At 43.3% G+C, this 11,719-nt stretch overlaps 1 protein-coding gene across 1 annotated transcript in view; it reads right to left on the reverse strand.

Annotated features, from left to right (window-relative positions):
- FAT4 (FAT atypical cadherin 4) overlaps positions 1 to 10,927 on the reverse strand; it is a 240,981-nt gene extending 230,054 nt beyond the window's left edge. Inside the window, exon 1 of the mRNA XM_018555668.1 lies at positions 5,837 to 10,927. Coding sequence (XP_018411170.1) covers positions 5,837 to 10,927 — 5,091 coding nt within the window. The remainder of the gene's footprint in view (positions 1 to 5,836) is intronic.
- Positions 10,928 to 11,719: the final 792 nt, after the last annotated feature.

Below are 11,719 nucleotides of genomic sequence, written 5' to 3' on the forward strand. Positions count from 1 at the left end.
TAGCAGCTATAGAGGAACAACAAATCCCAGCAATAATACATTATACAGACTGTTTAATGTATTATTGCAGGGATTTGGTGTTCCTCTATAGCTACTAATGTTCTGCAGTGTGCCGTTTAAAAATAAAAAACAACACACAGGAAACATTTAAAAGCTCCCGGAGGATCTCGACTTACCTTGAATGACGGTGTTGTCGGCGGGCAGCGGCATTGTTCGTTCTCGGCGGGCAGCGGCGAGTTGGGAAGCTCACCGGGAGGAGAGGGCCAGACGCATGTCCTCAGCGTGGGCGCGGCGTCGCGTGACAACAGCGTAGGCGCGAGCGGCTTAACTGACGTGGGCGTGGCGTAAGCGGCGGGCGTAAGCAGCGTGCGTGAGCGGCGTGCAGCGGCGAGCGGGAAATTTGAATTTTAGCCGATGAATCGACGATGGAAAACGTTGGCAACGTTTTCCATCGTCGATTTTAATCGACTTAATCGAATAATTGTTGCAGCTCTAGTTTGGTATGTGACTGAAGAAATGGCATCTCCATTACAATAGCATGAAGAACAGATATACTACTAAAGGGAATACATTGGTAAAATAATAATAGTTTTTATTGCTTTCTTTTAATTTCCTTTCCAAGCTGTATATTTTAGAAAAATGTGTAGATATGTTGCACTTTCTCAAACAATTCATCACCACACAGCTACCTCCTCATGTATCACTTGCCCCTCCCTTTTAGATTGTATGCCCTCACGGGCAGGGCCCTCCTTACCATCTTGTCTTGATTTGTATTGTGATTGCAATGTCTTCCTTATATTGTAAAGCGCTGCGCAAACTGTTGGCGCTATATAAATCCTGTATAATAATAATATGTAGATATGGATATGCATCTACAGCTTTACAGGTAATAACGATCACTTAAATAAATAACTCCGGGCAAATCTTTTATTACCGCTTGCAGTGGGACATCCCCGAACTGCAAGAGTTAACTGCTCGTTGTTGCCTAGGTCCTTAAAAAAATTATACTCACCTGAATTCCGAAGCTGGCTTGTTCTTAGACCAGTCCTTCCAGTCTTGCCCCCCCCCCTCCTCTGCAGCGGTCTAAAGGTCCCATAAATAATTGCGTTCCATGCACAGTGAGGAGAATTTATTAAAACTGGAGGAGTTGTGCATATCAACCAATCAGGCTTAATCTTTTATTTTCAAAGCTTAAGTGAGCAAGCTGAAGAGAGAAGCTGATTGGTTACTATGGTCAACTGCTCCAGATTCTGCCTGCTCTCGTTTTGATAAATTCCCCCCAGTGCACAGACATGAGGAAGCTGAGGGTTATTCCAATGATGCAGAGACCGGAGAAGCAGGGAGCTGGCTCAGCTGTTCGGGTGAGTATGACTTTTTTTTTTTTTTTACGTAGACACAAACGAGCAGTTAATCCTTGCAGTGCAGGGGTAGCCCCACTGCAAGGGTTAATCACATTTTTTTTTTTCTTGGAAAAAACGTGCAGTTAACCTTCGCAGTATGGGGGTATCCCCACTGCAAGGGTTCAAAAAAAAATGTGCCAAGAGTTCTTCTTTAAAAATAGAACACAATTCATTATATAACAGATAAGTAAAAATTCTAATCTAGGTGAATTTGTGGCAGGCTAAGCACTACAAAAATGTAATATAATAAATATTAAATAATGAATGCAACAATAATAAAGCTCCAATTACCTATCTTGTTTTGAAAATACTAAACATTACATTGGAACCTCCACATAGCACATGTATTGTTTTGTATCAAATGTAAGGGAAGGAGCTGTGCGTGTATAAACTTTAGCCTTTAAGTGAAGAACTTAAAATGCTTCAATAGGAAAACATTTGTTTTTCATTTGAGGTAAGGCTTGTGCTAACCAGTAAAAGCCATAACTTGCTTGTAGAACGACTGTAAGCAAAAAAAAAAACTGTTTCACAGGCTACTGCGACCAAGAAGGGTTCAGAACATTGGCTTGAAACCTGAGCTTCTTAGTCAGAAAAGTTCACTCTGGAACTTCTGCAGAGCTAAAGCATGTCAGCTACAGAACTTGAGTGTTTCAAAATGTTTTCTCTAAGTACGGAGAACCTAAGCTCATGTTTTGTTTAAGGCCACACAACTTTCCAAAGGTTTAGTCAGCACAAAGAAAGGTTGCTGGCATTACAGTTGATTGTAACAGAATAAATTCGGCAGAGCACAAGCTAGAATACTTCCCCTTTCACAAAGTGTAGGAGGTGGCAGGAACCAATCTGATTTTAGTTTTCAGAAGAGAAGGACAGTCAGGACAATGGAAGATTTTAAAATGAGTAAAACTGATCTCATGTCCGATGGATCATGAAGTGTACGTCAATTGCCTGGGAAACCCAGCAACTCCAACCAGAATTGAACAAGCATAAAGTAGGAAAAGGCACGTAGGAAAAGCTGGACAAATACAATCCCTTTGTTATGCAATAAACAAAAAAATTGATTGAGTGGCCCAATTAAAAAAAAAACGTCCCTTTGTGATCATTAAAAACTATTGACAACGTTGTCAACCTTCTGCTACCACTCATACCTGCATTCACCAGTCACACCAACATAGGTACCGGTACCATATGCAGACAATAGTGTCAACACTTCCTATAATGTGGTGGTTGCCTTACGTGGCATCTGATGGGTCATGTGGGGCACACTTGCTGCACCTTTTCCGGCCAGAGCGTTCCAGGTTGCTAAGAGCTCTTAGCAACCTGTGATGCTCTGGCCGGCATTCTTCCCACTGGTTGCCAAAAGCTGAGCAGGATGCTCTGACTGGCGTTCCCCCCAGCTCCTGGCAACCAGTGAGGTCAGTGAGCTGGGCGGGCAGAGGTACTATGCACACCAACCTCTCCCCTCCCGCTGCCAACACAACACCCCCTAATCCCCCCCTTCCCCTCGGGCACCGAAAAGTTTAGGAATGCCCCTGATTATCACAATAGGAATTTTTCTGTAATTGGGTCACTCATTCTGTTGGGGTTTTTTGTCAATTACATAATGAAGGGATTGTATTTGTCCAGCTTTTCCTTCTTTATTCAGTCAACGACAATGGCAGATGATTGCTGACTGTTTGGTATGGGTAGCTGTACTTTATACTTTGTTCTTTGCCATATTAAAGTGTAATTATAGCTGTACTTTATACTTTGTTCTTTGCCATATTAAAGTGTGAATGAGGCCTTAGAGTTGTCATCAGAACAAGAGGTGTAAATCCTACAAATGGGACATGCCTTTGATTTTGTAGAACTTTCCTCTCACTTTCTGTTGCATCCCTGTACAGGAAGTGAAGGGGAATCTCCCCAGCAAAACATAAAGTAACAAGAGTTTTAGCCTTCCCTAGTCAATCTGAAAAAAAATGTTTTGGTTATGCATGATCTTTAAAAGAGAACTATGGGGTAAGTGTTTTTTTAGGGTGACGGGAGGACATATAGTAGCGCCCTCCCGTGACCCAACCCTCAGTATATCGCAAGCTACAGCTCGCGGGATACTGAGACTGCCTCAGCTGGGACGGATCCCAACAATGTTGTCTAGATCCACCCAGCTGCGTGAGTGACAGCTGGCACTGCCTATCTAGAGACAAAGCCAGCCCCTTCCCCCGTCCATTCCTCCAGTCAGCGCTGGAGGATCAGTGTGGGGATGGGGGATCCCTACAGGGAGCCGTGACTGACAGTCACGGCTTTCTGCAGGGAGATGATTGCGAAGTGAGCAAGTGACGGTATGCATTCGCTCACTTCCCGATCTATTGAGTCGACGTGTGACAGTTTCATTGTCACACGTCAGCTCAAACTATGAGGATGAGTAATTTTCACTTACCTCATAGTTCTCCTTTAAATATATACGTGTCCCCATTTTAAGGCCCATTTTAAGGACTGGGTCTAATGTACCAAACCTCAATGGTGACAATACCCACCAGGTTTAAATCAGTACCAGTGGCAGATGCATACAGCTCACACCTGGATGGCTGTCCTCACTTTATGTAGATGACAGGTACGTTTCAAGACAAATAACTGTAGACACTCTTACTTTGTGAAGCTGCTCATGCACCTGGAGATTGGCATACCTGAGAATGTTCCTTTTTGGTGGCAGGCTGATGATTCAACAGATTTAGCCATCTGTATTAATAGCTAAATATGACAGATATGCACATCCTAAAGGAGTGCAAGCAGACCATATATTGGAGAGGAAAACATTAATTTGAGGGCCACCTGTCTGTGGATGTGCTCCTTGAATGATGACATCTTCAGTCCTACCCGAACCATATCTGAGCAGATAGCTCTTAGGCAATGCATTTGTTTTTTGCATACCGTACATACATTGGGGGGGTTATCAAAACTGGAGCAGACAGAAACTGGAGCAGTTGCCAATGGCAACCAATAAGCATATCTCTTCAGTTTGCTCAGTTGAGATTTGAAAATGAGAGATAGAAGCTGATTGGTTGCAATGCAAATCTGCTTCAGATTTTGCCTGCTCCAATTTTGATAAATTCCCCCCATTGATTTTTAGCAGTGAAGGTTTTTCAATGTGCCTTCTGTGCAGGTCATTCCTGCTCAGATACCCCCTTTTCACTGCATCCACAGCTCAAGAGTAGGCAACCTCAGCACTACAGCTTTGGTGAAACTACAAATACCATAATGCATCTACCTCTGGGAGTTATGCCCATCACAGTCTTAAAATGCCTCATCACAGCTTGAGTGCCGGGGTTTGGCTACCTCTGCTCTAGGTATTCCAAGAACTGCTGACTAGTGATATTTGTATCCTTAAAAAAATTGTCTCTCATCAACCTCATCATTTGTGATGGGTGAGAACAGCTAATGAGATTTACTATTTCCTTCTGATGTAGTTCACAATAACTCCCACACCCAGAAACAAATAATTATAAAATATATGCATTTTAAGGCTCAGCACTCATGATAAATGTAAAAAATGTGTAACGCAGTATTACCAATAACCGCTAGATTGATAGATGCCCATGTACACTTGTGGATAATATAAACAAGTATCACACAGTGCTAATATTCTATTTTGAAGATCATTTCCAGTTCTGTCATCCTGTACTACTGTTAGTGCTGACTACCATGTGCTCCTTGTATTATTATCCTGGGGGTGTTACAGCATGACACCAATCAACCTGTCAGAGACTGTGTACAGAGAAAATAAACACTTTAAATGGCAACACATCAAGAAGCAGATTTCCTTTCACCATGCTGTCCAGAATAAATCAATAACACGTATACCTACATTGCATGAGATATGTTAGAGTGCAACGCATCCTTTTGGTGTGATTCTCAGAATTTGGAATCTGCATTTCAAAGAATCCTAAATATTCCAGGATGAAATCAGCATTCTTCTCATCCATTCAAGCAAAGCTCGAGATAGGTTAGCTACAGTCATTAATGCACAATTTATACTTTAAGCTGTGTGTTAAATACAGCACTTCAACGAGTCTGTGTTACCCAAATCAAGTCTATAGCAGACTGCAAAAAAAGAGGACATTGGATTAGCTGCTTTGGGTAACACTGACAGTTCTTCTTTCTAACACTTGCATATCGAAGGCCTAAATCACATACTTGTGCACTGTTTTCTCAGTAAAGCAAAGCATAATGCAAATTGCAGTAACCATATTAACCCCAAATGATATTCCAAATTCATCATACACTGATTTACCTTCAACACACTATTGGTTGATATGGGTTGCTGATCTCTGCACTTTTGTTCTTTGTCTTGTCAGACAGGAAAGCTTATTCAACTTAATTAACATTGTCATGGAGTTTCATCACCTTAAAGAAACAGATTATGCTGCACATAGTGTATGTTAGATAGATGTAAAGCATCTTACCTCTGCCCTCTGGGTTCTGGGAAAACTGGTTTCTTTCTCAATGGCGTACACATCCAGCTGGTAGAGACGTGCTCCACGTTCCCGGTCCAGAACTGCTGCAGTCTGGATGTCACCTGTAAGGCGTCCTATAGTGAACAGACGTCCAACAGTTTTTCCTTCACACTTCACTGATACAATGAAGTATTCCACTTCAGTCTTTGTGCCTCGAGTACTAGATGCCTCAATAGATATCACATTTGTTCCGACAGGCTCTCCCTCTTTTAAAATTGTTATATACTTTGGCTGGGAAAAAACTGGTCCATCAGTTCCTTGAAGAATAATGGTCAGTTCCGCTGTGGTTCTTCTCCTCTCAGATCCTAAATCGGTAGCAGCCAAAATTAAATTGTATATGAGATGGGATGGTACCATGGGAGAAGCTACCCTTAGGTCACCACTATAACGATCCACGATAAAGGTTTCGGTGTCCCCGTTAATAATTTCATATTCTATATCCCCATTAGGACCCTCATCTGGGTCATAAGCTGTGACTGTAGTGAGCACGGATCCTATAACCAGGGAAGGATCTGCAGCAAAAGCATTTTGAGACACAAATATAGGGACATTGTCATTTAGATCGTTCACTAAAATAGTGACATTTTTTAGGGCATATTTCCTGGTCTCCACGGGCACTGCCTGGTCACTGGCCCTGACAGTCAGTTCAAATAGATTGGAAAACTCACGGTCAATTTCTGCATTGGTATAAATTGTGCCACGAATCTCATCAATGACAAAATGGTTACCTCGTGGTTTTTGCTGGATGATAGTATAGCTTAACTGACCATTAATGTCTGCATCAGGATCAGTGGCACTTATAGCTAGAATTGATGTACCAATAGGGATATTCTCTGCTACTGACTTGAAGATGTCTCCTTCAGGGAAGCTGGGTGGATTGTCATTAAAATCTCTCACCTGTATGACAACAGACATAGTAGATGAGCGAGGTGGTCTGCCATTATCCTTAGCTGTGATATTTAATTTAAACAGTGCCTGTGTTTCAAAGTCCAGCTTTTTGGCCAAAAAGATGCTCCCTGTGTTGGGACTGATGCTAAAAGTCCCATGGTTATTAGTTCCTGTAATGCTATAATGAATGTCAGCATTATCGCCAGAATCAGAGTCTGTGGCTGCAACCGAGGCCACCAGTTCCCCAACTCTCATATTTTCCAAAACATCCACAAATAGAGCTGTCCTGGGAAAGGAAGGCATGTTATCATTCTCATCGAGTACATCAATACTTAATGTGCATGTTGAACTTAAAGGGATTGCCCCAGAGTCCACAGATTGGATGATAAGAGAATAGGTGGCTGTGGCTTCATGGTCCAACTTCCCCACCAATGTCACCTGGCCTGTGCTGCTGTCAATTGAAAAGCGATTCTCTTCATTCCCTTTCATGATAGAATAAGTAATCAAACCATTATTTCCCTCATCTATATCAGAAGAAGAAACCCTTAACACCTGGGTCATGTTTGTTGCTAGTTCTGATATGCTGGCTTGATATAGATCTTTGGAGAATTTTGGAGCATTGTCATTGATGTCCCTTATAAAAATCTGCACAGTAGCTTGGTCTTTAAGAGGCTTGGGTAAGCCTAAATCAGTAGAGGCCACTTTAAGTGTAAAGGCTGCTGCTCCCCTTTGCCTCATGAGAGCCTCCCTGTCAAACTGATGAGTACTAGTGATGTCACCTGTAATTGTATTTAATTCAAAGTCAGGTTGCATAGTCTCAAAAGAATACATGACATTACCATTAGAACCAAAATCTCTATCCATGGCAAAGACTTTACCAACAAACGAGCCTCCTTTTTGTTCCTCTTCAAAATAGAATACATAATTAGTGCTGTTGAACAGTGGCTTGTTATCGTTGACATCCTCAAGTAATATTGTGACATTTACAGTGGCACTTAGAGGCTCAACGGCTCTATCAGAAGCTGTTACAAGCAAAACATAAACATCTTTAACTTCTCGGTCAAGTTCACTTTTTACATACAGCTGCCCATCTGGGAATATTCCAAAAGCCTCTCCCACATTTCCATCTTTGATATGATAGGTGATTTCCCCATTTGCTCCAGAATCTTTGTCAGAAGCATGTAGTTTAAAAAATCTTGAGTTAACTGGCTCTGACTCTAAGAGGGTCACTTCATATGAAATCTGGTCAAAGATGGGAGGGTTGTCATTGACATCGTGCACAGAAACAGTTAGTATAAAGCTGGATGTGAGCTGTGGAACCCCCATGTCTGATGCTAGAATCTCTACTTGGTATGACCCAGCACTGACATCTAGGGCTCCAGTTATACTCACAGCACCACTAATAGAATCTACATGAAACAAGCCTAGAGGGTTCTGTTTCAAGCTATAAGTAACCTTGCCATTTACTCCTTCATCTGGATCCACAGCTTTAGCCTGAAATATAATGTGACCCGCTTTCCAATTTTCTACCACATTCAAACTTTCTACTGCATGTAGAAAGTGGGGAGAGTTATCATTCAAGTCTTTCACGGTGATATTAACAATTGCTTCCCCAGTCACTGCCCCACCACTGGCTACAATTTTCAAATGGTAAAAACTCTGGTCTTCTCTGTCTATAACACCAGCAGTCATAATTAGTCCTGTGGTCTTGTCGATAGTAAACACTCCTTTTTGGTCCCCTGTGATTATCAGGTAAGTTATATTAGTATTCAGATCCATAGTAGTTGCTGTGACAGTCCCAACATTGTATCCTGTTGCCACATTTTCAAACATAACAAAATTGTATGTGTCCTGGGTAAACAATGGTGGATTGTCTTGGGTATCCAAAACAGTGATAGTAACTATGGCATGGTTGTGCGATTGTAGGCCTCCACCATCAGTTGCTACAATTTTCAATTGGTAAGCTGTTTTTTCTTCCCTGTCTAGGGCAGTTTTTGTAGAAATGGCTCCTGTGTCGGGATTAATCTGGAACTTTGAGGTATCACCTGCTCTGATGGAGTATTTAACCGTGCCATTTACACCCATGTCAGGATCAGCTGCTGTCACAGAAACAACAAAACTGGCAGGCGGTTCATTCTCTTGAATGTTGGCAAAGTACTGCACCGGGTAAAACACAGGACTGTTGTCATTAACATCCAAAAGGGTAACATTGATCTTGGCAGAGGATGCCAGTGGAGGGGTTCCAAGGTCAGTAGCCAGTACCACCAAGGTGCAATTCTCTTGCTGCTCCCTGTCCAACTCTGCTCGAGTACTAAGTTGGCCAGATAAAGGGTCTAGTCTGAAAAATCCTTGACATTGGCTTGGGCTCTCCGAATCAAAATAATATCGTATGGTGCCATTGCTCCCAAGATCACCATCTGTAGCCTTTAAAGTTATCAGTTCAGTGCCAGTGGGAGAGTTTTCTGGTAAGGCCAGCCAGTGCTGATCACTAGCTTGGAGACCGGTGAAAGTAGGCCTCTGGTCATTTACATCCAAAAGACTAACAAGAAGAGTAGCAAAACTAGTTTTGGGTTGTGGCCCTTGATCTCTTGCACTGATATTGAGAAGCAATTGAGCTGCTGTTTCACGGTCTAACGTTGAGGTACTGGTTACCAAACCACTGTGTTCACTAATAGAGAACCATCCCAATTTATTTCCAGATACAATAGCGTAACGGAGGTTGGCATTTAAGCCTGTATCCCCATCGGTAGCTGAAACTCCACAGATGTAGGATCCAGGTGGGAGGTCCTCACTTATCTCCACTTTGCTCTGAGGCTCTTGGAAGACTGGTGGGTGGTCATTGATATCATTTACATAAATCAAAAGGTTAGCCACTGAGGATCTTGGCCTAGGGTGGCCCTGATCTGATACACTAACAGTCAAATTATAGGAAGGAATGCGCTCACGATCCAGCGCACTAGCCACTTTGATAAGACTAAGGTTGGGCACCTTGGACGTTTGTACCTCAAAGTGGCGCTGCTCATTGCCACCCAGGATAGCAACTGTAACATTACCATTGGCGGCAGGGGAGTCTGAGTCAGTGACAGTAAGTAACGCCACCACTGTGCCAACCTGGGCATTCTCATCCACTGAGGCATAGCGAGATGAAGCAGGTAAAAAACGAAATTTTACTACTGGGTCATTATCATTAACATCGATCAAGCGAACAACAGCCTCTGCACGGCCAGTAAGTGGTGGTGTTCCCAAGTCCCTGGCCTCAATGCTAAGGGTATACTGCCGTCGACTTTCATAATCCAATGGCTCCCTGATAGTAACAAGCCCACTTTCTGGATCAATCTGAAAAGGAGTCCCTTCTGCTAATTGATACATAATAGCAGCATTATCTCCCTCATCCCTGTCGGTAGCCTCTACTTTCAGAACACTTGAGCCTACAGGGGCATCTTCTTCAATCTTAGCCTGATACTGAGAAATGCTAAATACAGGTGGGTTGTCATTGATATCTTGCACAGTAACATTTACTCGTAAGTGGCCCACACTTTTGGGTGACCCTTTGTCTTCCACTTCTACAATCAAATAATAACATGGAGTTGTCTCTCTATCTAGTGGCCCCTGGGACATTAAATGGAGGAAGGCACCATCTCCACTAGGGTTGACTGTAATGCCTAATTTGAAGCGACCATCCTGGTTCCCTGACACAATACGATAAGATCGATGATCTACCCCATTAGTACCAGCATCTGCATCTGTGGCTGTGTCTAAGATAACCTGCCTTCCTCCTTGCGTGTCCTCTTTAAATGACACCACAATGGACGGTTCAGGAAACACAGGAGAATTGTCATTGATGTCCAGGACTGTTATGCGAACTTCAGTTGGGTATGTTGGCTGACTGGACAGGACCACCAAGTTGATGACATCACTGGCAAGACTTTCCCTATCTATGACAGAGGTGGTGTAGATTGATCCAGAAGATGAATTAATTCTAAAAAGGGCATGGGATTCACTCAGCCGGTAAGTGAATCCTGGTTTGGTGCTTATGGTACCTACATAGGTCTCTAGGGGCTGTTCCTCCAGGACTTGAAAGATCTGACGTGGCTGGTTGCTGCTCAATGTCCCAGGAACCGATATCAATAAAAAGGTTACTAAGAGATGCATGACCCACAGCTTACTCAGGTTGGATGTCCTCGGCAGGCTCATGATGTCCATGGAAAACTCCTTTGTAGAAAAATCAAAGAAATCTAGTAACACCATGCGCTTTAATCCCGAGGGTTAGAGAGCAAGCAGGAAACTTCTGTCCATCAGCAGAAGACTTTTCCCTTGGCAACACTTGAGTGATGAGGATGGAAATTGTACATCCAGGAGAAGAACAGAGCAGGGCATTCCGCAGTGCAGTCACGGTCCAAGCAAAATCAGAAGCGGTCCTGATCGGTCGGAATCCAAGCAACTTCACAGTCCATCAGTCAATGAGGGCGATCACCGGTCCCTATACATGGGCATCAGGAGTCCGCTGCTGATCTTATTGCCTCTGATCGCTCCCTGAGCACTTTCCAAGGCTCCCCTTGACTGATCCGTGCATTGTCCGCATGCAACCCCTTTATAATCCAGCTACTCATCTGATCCCTGAATCCTGCAGCCTGCCGCAAATTTCTTTTTCCTCACCATGCCAAATCTCCTTCGCATCCCGAACCAGAAGCAGCACCAGCACCAACTTTGTTCTCCGTTAGAGATGCTCTTTTTGTAATCCAGTAAATCGGGGGGTGTTAGATGCGGCACCCCAGTATTGCAGCGATCGGGGGGCTGCAGGTGAGTGTCATCAGTCTGTACATAGTGGAGTCACTTTGGTGGCTCGCAGTACAACTGTCTCCTGGAGCCTGCACTGAACAAAAAAACTTTCTTTGCTGATTGATCCCTCTTCAGTGGAGCCAAGATTGAGGCTCAGACCCCCCC

This window comes from Nanorana parkeri, unplaced genomic scaffold (genome assembly GCF_000935625.1).
Source record: "Nanorana parkeri isolate BGI_ZX_2015 unplaced genomic scaffold, ASM93562v1 scaffold207, whole genome shotgun sequence".
In the NCBI taxonomy this organism is placed as follows: domain Eukaryota; kingdom Metazoa; phylum Chordata; class Amphibia; order Anura; family Dicroglossidae; genus Nanorana; species Nanorana parkeri.